General features: G+C 39.8%; 1 protein-coding gene, 1 long non-coding RNA gene and 1 pseudogene across 2 annotated transcripts; all 3 read left to right on the forward strand.

Moving 5' to 3' along the window:
* The first annotated feature begins 1,108 nt into the window (after window positions 1-1,108).
* LOC127167723 (GTPase IMAP family member 7) lies at window positions 1,109-4,709 on the forward strand. Its single transcript, XM_051113917.1, has 2 exons — window positions 1,109-1,342; window positions 3,049-4,709. Exons 1-2 carry the CDS (start codon window positions 1,336-1,338, stop codon window positions 4,251-4,253), a joined length of 1,212 nt encoding a protein of 403 aa, XP_050969874.1. The 5' UTR covers window positions 1,109-1,335; the 3' UTR covers window positions 4,254-4,709.
* Window positions 4,710-5,989: 1,280 nt separating this feature from the next.
* LOC127167691 (uncharacterized) lies at window positions 5,990-6,783 on the forward strand. The gene is made up of 4 exons (XR_007828011.1): window positions 5,990-6,080; window positions 6,198-6,253; window positions 6,477-6,508; window positions 6,583-6,783. It is a non-coding gene; the product is annotated as an uncharacterized LOC127167691 (long non-coding RNA).
* Window positions 6,784-8,042: 1,259 nt separating this feature from the next.
* LOC127167590 (GTPase IMAP family member 7-like) lies at window positions 8,043-10,418 on the forward strand (annotated as a pseudogene).
* Window positions 10,419-18,929: the final 8,511 nt, after the last annotated feature.

The raw sequence follows: 18,929 nt of genomic DNA on the forward strand, positions 1-18,929 counted from the left end.
GTATGGCGCAATCAGCGTGGTGGATAGTGGGAGATGCAGTCCGGGGTGTAGTGCAACAGTCTGAGTGTGATAATGGACCGAGAGAGACATCTGGTGGTGAGCGGACCGCAGGTCACCGACCAGATTTGTGACAAAAACACGTTTGTATTCTGATTTACATTTTGTTTGTTGGTTTTGGGGTTTCAGTTTAACATATGTCTATTTGCTGAGGTATCACTTATCAGATATTTATCAAAGCTATTTATTTTTATTATTTCCCCCCATTTTCATATTGTCTTTTGCTTATTCTAGTAAAGTACATGACTATGACATGACTGTCCACAAGCTTCCTGAATGAAAAATAGAGAATGAATGATTCCAGAATGAAATTATCAAGCAAACAAATCTGAATGTGTGAAAAAGTGTCTTCTTTATGAACACTTCACTGAAAAAATGGCACTTTTTGTCACTTTTATCAATTCATAAGGGCATAACTCCAACTTACCAGACTTGTTTATCTGTCTTTACATCAGACGTCACTATTTATCAAAATGTTGTGCATTTACTTTTTCAGAAGTAAAAGATGAGACATTTACTGATCTGTTCCTTGTTTATAAAATCAATTAGAAGTTGGTCATGAAAGAGCAAACATTTTGATAAAATATAATTCAGAGGTGTCAGTTGGGTGTGTTATTCATAAAGCATTCAGCATTCGCTCCACCCTGTGCCCTGTTTAGTTTACAGGATCTCCAGAGAAACCAGTGATGAATGTGTGATGTAAGAAACATCAAGATGCGTCATGAAAAATACATGAAAGTATGTCCATAAAGCGATTTTTGTTTAATATAACCAAATACTATTAATAGCATTCACACAATTCCATCTTCTGAGTGATTCCAACGAATGAAAACACAAAAAGGTAACGTGAATCATGTATACCTCAGTTTTTTTCTATTCTTGTATTCTGCTAACAACAGAGCTTGGCTTTGTTTACCACCTGTTTATCTCTCAGGAAGAGTTTCATGGCTCTGATTGTGAAGGAATTTGCTGTGATGATGAGGGTGTGACGTTGTGAAGTAGGAGGTCCATGCACGTGTACAGACGACTGGTCATTCTGGTAATTCCTGTAGCTCATATGTAGTGTCGAATGGCTCATTTAAGGGTGTTTTGAGCAGCAAAACTCTTTAAGCTGTTCGCTGATAGACATCAAATAGCCTGTATGTTACAGTAGCTTTTTGTTAATGGATCAGATAGAGAAGCAGGAACCATGACTGGATGAGATTTTAGATTAAAAACATCATTAGTGGAACGTAATAGTATTTGTTACGACACCTCGGTTGAAGACGGGACGAGAATATGGGAGGTAAATGACACCGTTAAAAAAAATATAGCTTTAACTGAATCCTTATTGTTCATACATAAGATTTCAAAGTGTTTTTCTTTTCACTCTTTCTTTTTTTTAAGGAAAAAAAACTTCCACTTTAAACAATTTAAAGTGTTGCTATATTTAAAATGAAAAGCTGCTAGAGTTTTTAACCACCAGATAATACAGTACCACTCTTAAAGGGACAGTTCACCCATGTTGTTTCAAAACTATAATTTTAGTTGTGATGTTGAACATAATTGTTTGTCTTTTTCTTTCTTTTTCATACAATAAAAATCAGTGAGGTTCAATGTTGCCCTCAATGTTCTTCACAGTGCCTTAAAGATAAGTCAGATTTTGCTTCAATCTGAAGCTTAAAATTACTGTTGTTATGCAATGAAGATTTAATGTAAGGCCTGTAGACTTCACCGTTTATTTGTAAAGCAGCATTTAACTTTAGTAACAACAATGTAAAAAACAAATTGTTGAGTCAACTTAAAATAATTTGTTAAAAATTTAAGTTCAGTCAACTTGAAATGTTAAGTTGTACTAAGTGACAACTTAGATATTTGAATTGATTCAACTTAAAATTTCTAAGGCAACTGGGCAACTTATCCAGCTTTTAAGTTTAACAAACCAAATTCTTTTGTTAAGTCAACTCAAATATCTAAGTTATCACTTAGTACAACTTAACACGTCAACTTGACGAAACTTAAAATTTTAAGGCAGCAGGGTAACACAATATTTTAAGTTGACTTTACAAATATCAACTTAATATTTATGACATAAATACAACTTTTTTCATAAATCTAACTTAGTGTGCCCTAATTTAAACTTTTTATCTCCTTTTTTTAATATCATCATGAATTTGAACTGATCTCACAAGTGACTTATGTCATAATTTTTACATTTTATATCAGAATTTTAAGTTTTGATCTCATAATTACAACTATAGCTACTTTTTTCATCATTATGACAATATCTCATAATTTAACATTTCTCATAATTTAAATTTTTCATAATTATGAATTAGTATGTCAATACATTTATTTTTTATGGCATATTTATGACTTTTTATGCCATCATTATGACTTGTGTTATAATTTTGACTTTTTTATATAGAATTTTAGGTTTTTATCTCATAATTTCAACTATAACTATGACCTTTTTTAATCATTATGACAGTATCTCATAATTTCAACTTTTCATGATTATATAAATTAGTATGTCAATACGTTTACTTCTTATGGCATATTTATGACTTTTAATGCCTCATTATGACTTGTGTTATAAATTTGACCTTTTTTTATCAGAATTTAATCATGCAGTGAAAGATTTTATCTCATAATTATAACTATAACTATAACTTTTTTCATCATTATGACAGTATCTCGTTTAATCTCGTTTAAGAATTTCAACTTTTCATAATCATGAATTAGTTTGTAAATACATTTACTTTTATGCCATATTTATGACTTATGCCATCACTATGACTTATGTCAACATTTGTACTTTTTTATATCAGAATAAATCTCATAATTTAACATTTCTCATAATTTCAGCTTTTCATTATTATGAATTAGTATGTCACTACTTTTTATACCATCATTATGACTTATGTTATCATTTTATCTGTTTATCTCAGTTTTGTTCTTTTTGTCTTATAATTATAAATTAATTTAAACTTTTTTTTTCTTCCCAACTAGCTTCTGACTCTCAACCCGAGAAAAGGATTGTGCTTCTTGGGAAAACCGGAGATGGTAAGAGCAGTGCTGGGAATACGATTCTCAAACAACAAGTCTTCAAAAGCAAAGCTTCCCCTGAATCTGTGACGGCTGAATGTGTCAGTGGAGACCGGAAGATCAATGGCAAAAAGATCACCGTTATTGACACGCCTGGACTCTTTGACACCGGTCTGGACGAGGAGGCCATCAAATCGGAGATCATTAGATCTGTGATCGAAAGCTCTCCAGGTCCAGACATGTTCACCATCGTCCTGAAAGTCGGGAGATACACGGGACAAGAAATGGAGGTTGTGGATAAAATCGTTGAGTATTGTGGAGAAGATACTTTCAATCATTCAGTTGTTTTATTCACTCACGGAGAACAGCTGGAAGGTCAAACCATCGAGGAATTTGTCAAGATGAGTCCAAAGCTACAGGAGCTCATTGACAAATGTGGAGGTCGCTGCCACGTCATTGACAGTAAATACTGGAAAATACGGCAAATGGGATACAGGAGCAACAGAGTCCAGGTGAAAAACCTGATGGAGACCATCGAGCAAAAGCTAAAGGACAATCAGAGCGGCTGCTACACCAATGAGCTGCTTCAGATAGTGGAGGAAGAGATTCAAGCGGAGATGAAGAACATAAGCGAGGAGAATATGTCGCCAGAAGAGAAACGAGAAATAGCGAAAAAGGTTGTGCACAAAAAACTTCTCATTAGGCTTGCAGGAGTGACCACAGGAACACTAACTGGTGCTTTTCTGGGCATCGTTGTCGCTGTGGCATCTGTCGTCACTTTGCTGAAAGCCGGAACCGTAGCCGGAGCCGCTGGAGCTGCCGGAGCTGTCGGAGCCGTCGGAGCAGCTGGAGCCACGGGAATAGCGGCGGGAGCAGCAGCGGTGAAGGCAGGGATTGTCGCCGCGGGGGCCAGTGTTGGAGTAGCTGGTACGGGGGTCGCTGCAGCTACAGGCATCGTCGTTGGAGTCGCGGCTCTTGCTGGAGCGATCGGAGGAGGAGTTACCGGATGCAAAGCCGCAGATGAATCTGATTCGGTATGTGATGCAATAAGGAATGCTGCGAAACTCAACTATGAGAATGCTAAAGGTGCTGTGAAAAAGGCAAAGAAACATCAAGACAAACTTTTAAAAATGGAGCAGAACAAAAATACTGATCAGGGAACAGCCTAATTTTTTTTAGTGATCTATGTGTGATTATTTAACTCAAAGATGACAGGACTGTTGTCTAAATGTTGCATGGGGATTTGGTTTTAATTCTCAATATTACACGTAGGTTAAATGCTGCCACATATTATTTTTTTATGAAGTGTTGGTTTTATTGGTTGCAATTATAATGTTAAAGACTCTTTTTATTATTTGGGTGCAGTGAAAAATATCAACACAAGCTTTTAACAGAAGAACATTTCTACCGACAGCGACTGTTTTAGTAATCAATGACTCTTAAACTTTCAGATGATTACTCAGATCAATATTCAGTTGTGTTTGTTGTTGCAATTTATCTTTTGTTAATGCATGGGATTGTTTTTAATTATCTCTGTATTATATGAACATAGTCACTATTTTATTTATTATAATGTATTTTTTTTGTTGTCATTAATTAGAAAAATAAAATAGTTTTCACATGTACTATTTGTATAGGTCTTTTTATTCTTCTCTCAAGAATATGACTAATCTTGGCCTGCATAACAACAGCTGAATGAAATGCATGAAGAAGATAAATGCAAATAGTCTTTAATAATCCACACAAGGTAATCCAAGACAGGCAGGAAGGCTTGACACATGTATGGATGAAGTAGACCAGACGACAAACTGTGGACTAAACACAACTTTAGTACATACAAATGAGGATCGATAACAAGACACACCTGAACCAAATGACATGACTAGCGGGAGACAGAAACTAGGTCACACTGAGCACATGGGGAATGAAAACACATCAAACAGTCCTGGGGTGTGACACATGGTGCGTTCAAGTCATGTCGGATAGATTGTATTTACATGTTGAACGCACATGAACGTCACCACAGACTTGTTATTTTGAGTGGGAAACTTGAAATTTTCTTTAAGCCCCGAGTTTCCAAGTTGGAGGCGTGTCAGCCTAAGATTAGTTAAATTAGTTAAAATTAATTATATATATATATATATATATATATATCTACTTTCACTTTCATAAATTGAATAAAAACAGAAAAAAAAAGCAAAAACACAATGATACACATTCTTTATTTGTCATTTTTTTCATTTCTGGGTGAACTATGCCTTTATGCCTTGTTCTATTATCAGTGAGGTCAGGTGTACAGGACATGTTGGGTGAACAGCAGATGGCGCTCATGCAACATGACTTTACTGTCATGCAGTGAAATTTGGTGGTTAAAAAAAAAAAAAAAAAAGAGCTTTATTGTACAGACATCCAGAAGAGGTAGCAAGTACTGGTTCTCAGTTTTACTCAAAGCATGCGGTCTGAAAAAGTTACTCTTAGGGCTACATGTGGAGTAAACTGCACACACAGTTTTGTACCACATCCAAACCACTATTCTATTTCTGCATTTCTACAATAAGATGGTCAGACTCTGGAGTATTGTGCATTATAAAGGCCCATAGCCCAAATAACTGACAATTTAATACCTTAACCAATGCATTCTTCTTTACAATATTATATATTCCTCATATTTTGATTGTTTAACTGAAACTAAAGTGTCAGTAAAATCAAATATTGTCCCACAAAAATCCCCAAACATCACTTTTGACCACTATTTACTCTGGCAACTTACATACCATTAGCATTTTTAACTTCACATATGACATATAACCTGCTTTCTGGAAAATCCATCCCACCCAGGCCAGTTTACACAGGTTCCACAACATGTTTGAGGAACACGTGAAAATGAAAGTGTTGACAAAAGGCACACAGGTAGACCTGTTTAACTCCACTCGCTGTCTTCACACTCGTCAGATATTTCAAAGAGCGACGACAGAAGAGTGAGATCTACAGTCAGTGTAAGTACTTCACGTCTGTTTCATTCGTTAAAGGTTAAAGCTTGTGTTTATTTTTTCCCTCACATTTATTTGTGGAGTGTTATTTTCATGATTTCTTTTTGCACATCACTTTTGCAGATTGTAGATCAAAAGATAATCTCCGGTCTAATAAAACAGAATCATCATTATCACAGGTATCACACATGATAATCTCTCTCACAATCAAACACTTAACAATGTTATACATTTTTATGTTTACATTTAAATTTTGCTGAATAGGGTCTATAATGACAGGTTTCATTTGTAACTTACTGTGACAATATGACAACAAACAATGAGACAAATCAATAGAAACATTTATGCAAATGAAGAAGCTTCCATGGTTATGAAAAATTTAACAGATTTCTTTTATTACAGAGGTCACCACCATCAGACAGGCACAATGGCAGGTATGTTAATGTGTCACTTATATATATCAAAGATGGCATTATGAAGTGTAATAACATGTATCTTCTTCCAACAGCCAAACCATCTCATGACATTATAGGAGCGGTGGCAGGGATTGCAATTGGTGGTAGTCTGGCCTTTACAGTTCTGTTGGTTTTAGTTCTGATTTTTATTTTTGGACCCAAATCACAAACTTTGAACAACTGTTTTTTTGTGGGAACATTTATTACAGGAGCAGCAGCATTGGCTGCTGGGCCAATATTCCTAGTACTCTTCATTCTAGCATTTCAGTTATAGCATTGTAGGAGCAGCTGTAGGATTTATTGTTGGATTGGACGCAGCACAAGGAGCTCATTCAATGTATGATGCCTTGATTAGGGCAATTGTTTGCACCTTTGAGATGGCAAAACGCATGACTGACAATGTACACCAATTTCAAGTAAAAGCTGATAAATGTGTAAAACTTTATAGACCACAAATATCAAAAGTCATTGAGGTTCAGTCAAATCAAATCAAGTCACTTTTATTTTTATATTGTTTTAGGTTGTCAACAGAAAAATATTGATTCAATGATGCAAACAGAGTTCATTTTGGCTGTAAAACAGCTCTAAAAAGAAAATATGTTGTGTGTTGATTTAGTAGCATTGTAAAGATTATTAGATTATTGCATCAATTATTAAATTAGTTATTATATTTGGCCATAAAGCAGCTCAGGAGAAAATGATGTCATCTTTCAGCATCATTCAGTTCAGTTCTCATTCAATAGTGTCATTACAGTCAGTTTAGTAATACTGTTGGGGACACTGATCATGTAGTGTAGGTTATTGCTGTAGTTGTAGATTATTGCTGCTGCTGCTGCAAGCAAGTACAGGAACTTGCTACTGCCAAAGTATATGGTGCTGTGAGTTTTTAAGACATACTGCTGCTGCACAAATAGCATATAAAATAACCTGTAACAGATCTATACAGGTGGAGCTGGGAAAGGTGGAGGGTTTCAGAGGAACTCTGAAAGCGCGCTGCTGCGAAAGGCTCAAGTGAAGGCCAACCAGCCATTTAACGGTAAAGGTGCAAACTCATTGGCTGTGTACACGACATGAACCAATCAGCTTGTGCCAAGTCGTATAAGTCGATATAATAAATAGAAATAATTGATAATTAATATGATAGTTAGAGAAGGGTGTGTTGGCGCAGAGCTCGAACAGAAATCTGCAGTAACGGGTGCTCTCCAGGAGCATGGAGATGTTTATTTACTCATTGTACAGAAAATATGTTAAATTATTTAGGAAAATAAGTTACATATTTATTTATTTATTTTCCTCCTTGTAGCAATGAATCCCCTAAAATAACCTAAGCTTTACTGTAGTCTTAAGGCACAACATTAAATGCTCTACATCCAATAAGAATAATGTTAGTGCCTCCCTAAAGCAGCAGCATGCACCAATCAGTTTAAGGAATACATGGAGAAAAAAAAGAGAAACTAAAATGTCCCCAATAAAAGTGAAGAGAAAGTGAAAGTCAGGGCCACGGAGCCTGATGCTGCAGCCTGTCAACAACATCTACAACTTCTGTCTTGATTCATGTGGTGGTAAGTGTCACTTTTAAATGAACTGATTCGCAACAATGTGCAAGTTCTTGAAAGATAGTAGTAAAAATATTTAAAGAGTTATTTCATAAACAGAATTATTAATTTGTATTAATAATTTGTATTAATTATTAATGAAACTAATTATATACTTTAAATATATAAATACACATCTACAAGAAAATACATTAAAGGCCCTGCAGAGTCATGAAAATATACAGACATGGTCTTGACCATGTTTAATCAGTGCATATATCTATTTTTCAATTTTTATTTATTTATTTATTTATTTATTTATTTTACTTGAGAAGCACAAATAATATATCAAATAGGAATTACGGCTTTTTCTGATGTGATACCATAATTAATTTACACCCGTCCAGCATTTCCATATCTTGTTTATTGTTATTATTATTTCCTGGTCTATGTTTATGTTCTCAATATCCTTAAAAAAGTCTTCTCAGTAATACCACTGTGGTTCTAAACCTTCTGAGATTAATTGTTTTGTTTGTATTGGTTACCTGGTAACCCTGATCTTGCATCATGTTTGCTACTAGAAAACACTGCTCTGAACTGTTATTGCACATGGATCTCCACAGAAACACATATCACTGGCATTGTACACCAGTGTATGAATGTGTATGTGAGAAATAAAGCACTTTACTACATTCCAAAATCACACATGCATCAAAATACACACCATTTAAATATCTCCTTTCAATCAATCAATCAATCAATCAATCAATCAATAAAATAACAGCAACAGGTACACAGTGCTCACTCAACTGGTTTCATGATTATAGAGGTACAACATGCAATCCATTGCTCATTAAGTCAAATTTTCTGTTCTTTTTTCTTCTTCTTCTTTTTTTTTCTAAAATTGAAGTAAAATATGAATCATTTGCAAAATAATTTGACAGTGTTACATTGATACATATTATTTATATTACAGAGAGTAACATCAACAGACAAGGGTAATGGGAGGTAAGTTAAAACAATACTTTGAGTTTCAAATATTTACTGAGATAAAGTTTTGCTACAGAGTACTTGAGAAAAACATTCACATTGCTGCTGAATAATTGGTGACATAGCGATAGAATTTCTATCTTAAAATTCTTCTATCTAGAATTTCTGTTATAAAAAACGTATAGGATCTAATAACTAACATCTTTTTCAAATAGCCAGTGTGTCTTCACCTGACAGAAAGATCGTTCTTCTTGGGAAAACCGGAGATGGAAAAAGCAGCGCTGGAAATACAATTCTCAGAAAAAAAATATTCACCTCTGATGCTTCACCGAATTCTGTAACAAATACGTCTGTAAGAGGAGAGAGGAAGGTTTATGGACAAAAGATCACAGTTATTGATACACCTGGAGTCTCTGACACAGAACGTGATGAAGAGATCATCAAATCTGAGATCATTACATCCATTATCAATTGTGCTCCTGGTGTTGATGCCTTTGTCATTGTTCTAAAAGTTCAAAGATACACAAGACATGAAATGGAGATTGGAGACATGGTGAAAAACTAGAGGGTCAAACAATTGAAGAATATGTTCAGAAAAATGCAAATCTGCAGGAGCTTGTCCGTAGATGTGGGGGTCGCTGTCATGTCATTGACAGTAGATACTGGAGAAAATGTTTCTATTGCCCCTGTAGTTGTGGATACAAGAGTAATAATTTCCAGGTGAAAAATCTCCTGGATACCATAAATCAAATGGTGCATGACAACGGCCCCTACACCAATAATCTGCTTCAAAATGTGGGGGAGATGTTAAGTGAGGAGATGATGAATACAAACGAAGACACTGTGTCTCCAAACGAGCAGCGACAAAGAGCAGAAAGACTTGTGCATGACAGACTCCTAAGAAGTCTTGCAGGTGCAACAATAGGGGGCCTAACTGGTGCTTTATTGGGCGTTGTTGGCAGTGTTGCAACAGTTGTGACCTACCTTAACAAAGCCAGCACTTCAGAAGTGGGAATAGCAGCAGGGTCTGGTACTGGAGCAGTTGCACTAAGGGCAGGGGTTGCAGGAGGTGCAGGGATTGCTTGTGCTGCAGGTGTTACTCTTTCAGCTGTGGCGCTTTCAGGATTCATTGCAGGAGCAGCTACAGGATGGAAAGCGGCAAATGAAACTGATTCCATGTATGACGCAATAAATATGTCTGCATCTGCTACTTATGAGAATGCAAAAGTTGCATTTGCGAAGACACAAGAATATGTTTCTTTTATATATGACCCTCGTTCACAACAATATACGTTTCACTAATTCATCATCTTACCTCGCTCTCTTTCAGTGTTAAAATTGGAATTCACACTCTGCTTCTGTGAACAGTAAACCCCGCCTATATTGATTTGATTGGTCATCTCAATCATTTTGACATTGATGAGTGCTGATAGACCACTGAGGCCTAAAAAAAATGTACATTTTAAACCTTTTGTCATCAACAACAAAATTATGAGAATTTAGTACTTTTCAGTCTGTTTGAGCAAACCACAAGTCCACACAGATTGGTCCAGCTGCATTAATCGATTCTGCAAATGTGTCTTTTATTAAAACAAACCACCAACAAGTAAATGTGTGGACATTGTCACTGTTTCACACAAAACCCATTTCGATGAGGCCATAAAAAGGTGGCGACCCCAACCCTGTAAATGAACTAAAGGTAGGTTATGGGTTATTATTTGCATACCTGTCAGGGCATATGACTTCATTATAAAAAGTGGCTGTTGATTAGCCTTATTAGTCATGCTTATGTATGTATGCTAAGGCAGTGTTTTCCTGCAAATTATAGACTTGCCACTTCATTGTGTATTTTTGCATTCGGTCTAGTTTTTCCTATAGTAAATAGTATGTTCCATAGGCCAACATGTTTAACTAAATGTTCTCATACAGTTGCCGCAATTACAGATAACCTTCATTTCACCACTGAGTGTATATAAATCCCTGAACAAGTTTTATGGATATCCACAGGGGAGATTCAGAGTAAGTTCTTTTAAAGTAACCACTGTGACCAAGCTGTGTTGTTGCTGAATGTAACTGTTGATTAATGAATTCTGTTGAATAAAATAATGTACTCTATTTTGTGTCAATTCAGTTTTGTGTCAATAAGTTTTCAACTTATTACTAACTAAACTCTATTTGCACCAATTCAGACTTTGGGAACCATGCACAGCCATCTGTGTTGTGTCAGTGTGCATTGGCCTTCATATGTAATATTGTCCGGGCTCAGTGTTTGCCTCATGTGCTCTTGAGCACCATCTGGTGGTGACAAAACATCCTCATATATCAACTTTTAAAGCTTTTAAAACTAAAGTAAAAAATAAATAAATAAATAAATATGTGATTATTAGTGTTGGGGAGTAACTAGTTACATTTAACAGAATCACATAATTTAATTACAAAATATATGTAATTGTAATCAGTTACAGTTACTGAGAAAAAATGATTTAATTACAGTTACTTTTTAAAATGTTCATAAATACAAAGGGCTTTACATCTGAATTTTCACACACACACACACACACACACACACACACACACATACACATGTTGGGTTTACATGTTTTATGGGGACATTCCATAGGCGTAATGGTTTTTATACTGTACAAGTATACTGTACTGTACTGTACTGACCTCACAAATGTCCCCACAAGGTCAAAATTTACTGGTATTACTATCCTTGATTTGATTGTCTGATTAATTGAAATCATGACACTTGCAGAATTTAACAGTAATTTATTAAAAGTTTAACAAAAAAATACATGCTTTTAAGGCCCTATGAAATGTATTATTTTATTATTTTTTTATTATTTATTATTTGTTATTATTTATTATAGGCTATTTCTTTCTTTTTTTTTCAGAAATACTCTGTTGTGTATTTACAGTTTTCTGGTAAATAAATTCTGGTAAATATTTTTTTCTGGTAAATATTCCTTAAACATTGTAGTACTGTTTTTACATTATATAATATATTTCTGACTGTCAAGTTAAACCAAACTTTTGTTTTGACGGTTGCTGTGAAGACCTTCAGAGTCTTTATTATATGACAATAGTTTTCCGCAAAAGAAACTGTAAAATTCTCATGAAGTGACTCTCCGAGCAGTTCTACGGATTACGTGTTCACGTGTTCATGTACTCATATATTGAAAACACTGTGAGCATCACATGTATAGGCACAAACAAAACTGTGTTTCTGCGCCATTCACTAACACAGACACGCAGAAATGTGGCTCTTAAAGTACCTGTACTAGTGTTTAAAATGCTGTCCCTGTTTTTAAAGGTCACTGTTTCAATAGTATAGCCACAAGACTTAAACACCGGGCATGCTAACACAATTAAATGTGAAACTGTATGCACAATGCAATCTAAAACTAGAATACTGATAATTTGGCGTCAAAACATTTTTTACACAATAGTGAAGCATTTGCAGTCCACTGAAGATTGTTTGTTTGTGTATATGTTCATGTCTTAGTTTGGAGCATGAAGGAGATTTCAGGATCACACCAGAACTGCGAAAATGTAAGTCCTCACACACCTGTGCATATTAAACAAAATGATAGATGTTCTGACCAGTCTTTCTCTGTTCAGATGCCTGTGATCTCACACTGGATCCAAACACAGCACACACTCTTCTCATCGTCTCTGATAAGAACAAAAAAAACAACATGTGTGAAAGATCAGCAGCCACATCCTGATCATCCAGACAGATTTGAGAACTATGAGCAGGTTCTGTGTGGAGAGAGTCTGACTGGACGCTGTTACTGGGAGGTTGAATGAAGCGGTTGGTGTCATGTAGCAGTTGCATATAAAGGAATCAGCAGGAAAGGCTGGAGTGAATGTCGTTTTGGACTCAATGAAATGTCCTGGAGTCTGAACTGCTCTGAAGAGATTTAATCTTTTTGGCACAATAAGAAAAAGACAAACATTCCTCTCCCTTTTTCTTCATCTAACAGAGTAGGAGTGTATGTGGACGTGTTGGCCGGCATTCTGTCCTTCTACAGGGTCTCTGACACACACACACTCACACACATACACACACACACACACACACACAAACAACCACATTCACTGAACCCCTCTATGCTGGGATTGTGGTTTATCCTGATTCTTCTGTGACTCTGTGTCAGATTTAAAAAGCTGCTGTGATGAAGCACAGAGACACATATTGAAGCCCATTTCCACATCCGAAAAAAAGTAATGGTAATGTAACGATATGAAGGAGACGAGAGGCGAGCGGATCCATTTGCGAGCTTTTATTGTTTGGACGAGACAGATACATAGTAGAGCAGGCAGGGTCGAGACAACAGCAAGCAGGTAAATTAGGGCGATGCACAATAGAAGTCCGCGAGTCAGGCGTGGGGTCGAACAGGAGCGAACGGGAGCAATACAGATAATCCAGGGAGAGTAAACGATAGTCCAGGCGAGAAGTCAAACACAGGAACGAGGAGACTAGGAACTCGGGAAACTAGGGAACGCTAACAACACAACAATACAATCTAACAATCCGTGGTTTGCAAGTGGGAGGACCGGGGCTTTTATACGGTCTCTGATTGGACGCGGGAGAAGAGCAATGGCTGATGGGGAATGTAGTCTGGGGTGTAGTGCAACAGTCAGAGTGTGTAAGTGAGGTGAGAGTGACATCTGGTGGTGAGCGGAGAACAGGACACCGACCAGATTCGTGACATAGCCCCCCCCCAAGGAGCGGCTTCCACACGCTCCAACAGAATAACAGTCCAGGGGAGCGGTGGGGTGGGAGCGAGTCAGGGCGAGGGCTGGAGGACCAGGTCCATGCGGGAAGCCCAGAGATTGAGGCAGGACCGACAGAGCAAGTACCCTCCAGGGTGGGGCCGGAGGCGGAGCAAGAGCCCTCCAGGGCGGAGGTGGAGCAGGAGCCTTCCAGGGCGGAGCCGGAGGCGGAGCAGGAGGCGCAGGAGCCCTCCAGGGTGGAGCCGGAGGCAGAGCAGGAGGCGCAGGAGCCCTCCAGGGCGGAGCCGGAGGCAGAGCAGGAGGCGCAGGAGCCCTCCAGGGCGGAGGCGGAGCAGGAGCCCTCCAGGGCGGAGCCAGAGGCGGAGCAGGCAACGCCAGAGCCCTCCAGGGCGGAACCGGAGGTGGGACAGGCGACGCCAGAGCCCTCCGAGGCAGAACAGGAGGCGGGGCGGTCCTCCAGGGTGGAGCCGGAGGCAGAGCAGGAGGCAGAGCAGCCCTCCACGGCGAAACAGGAATCTGCGTCACGGTCTGGGACCTGGGGAAAGCAGGGACAGAGGAGGCAGACAGAATAGGGGGAGAAGGCACAGCAGCCCTCCGGGGTGGAACAGGAGGCTGCGTCATGGACTGGGACCTGGGGAGAACAGTGACAGAGGATGCAGACAGAAGAAAGGGAGAAGCAGAGAGTTTAGTGGTTAACGCCCCCTCCATAAGAGGTTCTACGGCAGGCGCTGACACCTCTGGAGGCATTGGCGCAGCTTCTCCAATAGGGAAGGCCTCTGGAGCAGACTTGAGACCAGACGGGACCTCTGGAGCAGATTTGAGACCAGACGGGACCTCTGGAGCAGACTTGAGACCAGACGGGACCTCTGGAGCAGACTTGAGACCAGACGGGGCCTCTGGAGCTGACTTGAGACCAGGCGGGACCTCTGGAGCAGGAAACTGCGTTATGTCCTGGGACCTAGGAACAGTAGAGACAGAGGAGGCAGACAGAATAAGGGGAGAAGCAGAGAGTTTGAGGCAGAACGCCGCCTCCCTAGGAGGATCTACAGCCGAAGCTGACACCTCAGGAGGCATTGGCGCGGCTTCTCCGACTGGTGAGGCCTCTGGGTCTGTCTCGTGGTCAGGCGGGACCTCCGGAGCATACTTGAGATCAGACGGGAGCTCTGGAGCAGGCTTGAGATCAGACGGGACCTGGAGGCTACAGCCGTAGCCTGACTTGACTCTGGAGCAGCGGCTGAAGCTTGACTTGGCTCTGGAGCAGCGGCTGAAGCTTGACTTGGCTCTGAAATAACAGCAGCAGCTTGACTTGGCTCATGAGGGTCTGCGGTAACCTGGCTTGGCTCATGGAGATCCGCTGTAATGGGACCTGACTCATGAACAACATGGCTTGGCTCGGGAACAACAGCTGTAACGTGACTTGACTCAGGAACAACATGGCTTGACTCAGGAACAACAGCTGTGACCAGGCTTGATTCGTGGAGAACGACAGCTTGACTCAGGGGTAGCCGCCGCGACATGGAGCGCCACTTTAGCTGCCCATACTGTCATTAGGGGTGTGTCCAGCACGTGGGCCATCATGACCACAGGTGGCGTCCGGGTGCTGACCACAGGTTGAGGAATGGCGGCCATCTTGTGGAGTGGCTTGGAGACAGCGGCCATCTTGTGCAGTGGCTCTGGCGTGGCAGCCATCTTGTGCAGTGGCTCTGGCGTGGCAGCCATCTTGCGCAGTGGCTCTGGCGTGGCAGCCATCTTGCGCAGTGGCTCTGGCGTGGCAGCCATCTTGCGCAGTGGCTCTGGAGTGGCAGCCATCTTGCGCAGTGGCTCTGGAGTGGCAGCCATCTTGCCCAGTGGCTCTGGAGTGGCAGCCATCTTGCGCAGTGGCTCTGGCGTGGCAGCCATCTTGCGCAGTGGCTCTGGCGTGGCAGCCATCTTGCGCAGTGGCTCTGGCGTGGCAGCCATCTTGCGCAGTGGCTCTGGAGTGGCAGCCATCTTGCGCAGTGGCTCTGGAGTGGCAGCCATCTTGCGCAGTGGCTCTGGAGTGGCAGCCATCTTGTGCAGTGGCTCTGGCGTGGCAGCCATCTTAACAGTGCTTGGCTTAGGAAAGATGGCTGTTCCTTGACTTGAGATAGGAGCGATAGCTCTAACTTGACCTGACACTGGAACAGCAGCCGTAACTTGACTTGACTTGGAAACTTGACTTGACTCAGGAAACACAGCTGCAACTTGACTTGACTTGGAAACTGGACTTGACTCAGGAAACACAGCTGCAACTTGACTTGACTTGGAAACTTGACTTGACTCAGGAAACACAGCTGCAACTTGACTGGACTCGGAAACTGGACTTGACTCAGGAAACACAGCTGCAACTTGACTTGACTTGGAAACTTGACTTGACTCAGGAAACGCAGCTGCAACCTTATATAGCTCTGATATGGCAGCTGTGACGTGACGAAGCTCTGTTTTCACCGCCATCTTGTGTACGGGCTCCGCCGTCGCCGCCATCTTGTGAGCGCACGCCGGCGCCGGCGCCATCTTGCAAACGGGCACCGCAGTCGCCGCCATTTTGTGAACGGGCTCCACTGTCGCCGCCATCTTGCTTGCGCACATCGGCGCGGCCGCCATCTTGTGCACAGGCTCAACTGACGCTATCGTAGCTTGGGCGCGCTCCGCCACGGCCGCCATCTCGCGAGCGATCCAGGCGGAAAACTTGGTTTTGGCGTCGTGATCCGGCGTAACCACCAATCTGCGAGCGGGGTGCGGGGCTGCCGTGTCCGCGTTGTCGCGTTCTCCCTTCGCGACCCCCACAGTACACGGCGAGCCCACACACAATAACGCAAAGTTCAAAAAGGCAGCCAGAGATGAGCGCGGACCCTCGCGTCTGAGTTTGGCCCTTAGAGGCTCATTAATGCAGTCGCAATAAATCTCCATAATACTGCAGTCCGGGAGGGTGGAATAATTGGCTATGGCTAGAAACTCACGGATGTGTTGATCGAGTGTACGCTGTCCTTGTTTGATTCTGTATAGGGTTCTGTCGGTGTCCATATCGGAAGATTGTCCGGGGGTGAAGCTGCTGGATCCTGTGGTGACGGATTGTTCTGTAACGATATGAAGGAGACGAGAGGTGAGCGGATCCATTTGCGAGCTTTTATTGTTTGGACGAGACAGATACATAGTAGAGCAGGCAGGGTCGAGACAACAGCAAGCAGGTAAATTAGGGCGATGCACAATAGAAGTCCGTGAGTCAGGCGTGGGGTCGAACAGGAGCGAACGGGAGCAATACAGATAATCCAGGGAGAGTAAACGATAGTCCAGGCGAGAAGTCAAACACGGGAACGAGGAGACTAGGAACTCGGGAAACTAGGGAACGCTAACAACACAACAATACAATCTAACAATCCGTGGTTTGCAAGTGGGAGGACCGGGGCTTTTATACGGTCTCTGATTGGACGCGGGAGAAGAGCAATGGCTGATGGGGAATGTAGTCTGGGGTGTAGTGCAACAGTCAGAGTGTGTAAGTGAGGTGAGAGTGACATCTGGTGGTGAGCGGAGAACAGGACACCGACCAGATTCGTGACAGGTAACTTTGAATTGTGATAGATGCACAATTTATTTATTTTATTTATTTATTTATTTATTTATTTATTTTTCTCAGCCGTAGATAAAATCAACTGAAAATAAAATAAGAATTTAAATATCTCAAGATCTTAGCAGAGGAGGATTAAACAAATCCACAAACAGCAGCACCAGCTTCACGCATTACTAACCAAATTGACATATTTGTTATGGTAGTTAGGTGTTGATGGATGTTGTATGTTCCAATAAATATATCATCAGCTTGATTAACTGGTTTCATGTAGAGTATAATCTTTGATTCTTTTAATTCTTAATTTTGTTATTGATCACATTCCATATAAAACTTAATCCAACCATTTTAAGATTAATCTGAAAGACGTTTAAACTAAATCAGCAATAGAAGTTTTAAACTGCATTATCATACAGACATCAACAGATCAACCTTAACAAAAAAAAAAAAAAAAAAAAGCAAAGAAAACAGCAAGAATAAAAGAAAATACTGGGACAAATCAACTGCATAATTTATTCCTTCCACACTGCATACTGATTAGATCTTTATTAAAACATAACCAACACCTCATCACATTTTCTTTTTTTTTTTTTTGGTCAAAACAAACATGTTTAAACAAAGTTATGGCAACCAAAGAAATACTAATGTTCCAAAGTCAAGGGTCATGAACCCTACTAAAGAAAACACTGATCTCGATAATAGTAGCTAAACTAAAACATTGTCATCTAAAGTCAATCTGGTTAGTAATGTGTGATCTTAAGAGATTTAATTTCTTATTTTATGTCAATTGATTTAATGTAAGGCTGTGGCTGTTGTATTTCTGCTTGTCTCGTTTTTTTTTTTTTTTTTTTTTTTTGGGCTGCATTTCCCAAAAGCATCGTAAGTTCATAGACCCATTGAAACCATTGGAGCTATGATCAAATTATGCTTATAATGCTTTTGGAAAACACAGCCCTGTTCTTGTTTATCTTTCTTTCAGTGATTCAGTTTGTTAACAGTGGGCGTGCAATCTTCACCCAATTAATCAACTAATTATCTCATTAACTTCAACACTGCTTCAGTGTTACTTTTTTAATAAATTATATAAACACTGGTTGTTTTACTGTGTAACACAGTAAATTGGCAAAACAAACATAAGGAGAGAGACTATTTCAGCTGCATTATCACAGTAATAACTTTCATGGTTACAAAGCTGTCAGTAATAACTTTATTTTTTTCATTCAATGTGTAAAATTTATTAATAAAAAAAAATCAATCATTTACTTATAAGGAAACGTTTTTGCTACAGCAGCTGACAAAGAAGTCATAATAAATTACAAATATAACAGGTCCTGCTATTTCTATTGTTTGTCTTCATATTCTGCCACTTTCTCTTCTTATTTTGCTTGAGCCTTTTGAAATATGTGCTCTTACAAAACACGTCATAAATTATATACGAAGTAAATACAAGTCTGACCACGCAGTTTGTATTCTGTATTCTGAGGTGCCTGTTTTTAGAACATTTGACACACACACAAAAAAAAGTTCTAAAAAATGCATTTGATTCAAA

The sequence above is a fragment of the Labeo rohita genome, chromosome 7 (genome assembly GCF_022985175.1).
Source record: "Labeo rohita strain BAU-BD-2019 chromosome 7, IGBB_LRoh.1.0, whole genome shotgun sequence".
Taxonomy (NCBI): domain Eukaryota; kingdom Metazoa; phylum Chordata; class Actinopteri; order Cypriniformes; family Cyprinidae; genus Labeo; species Labeo rohita.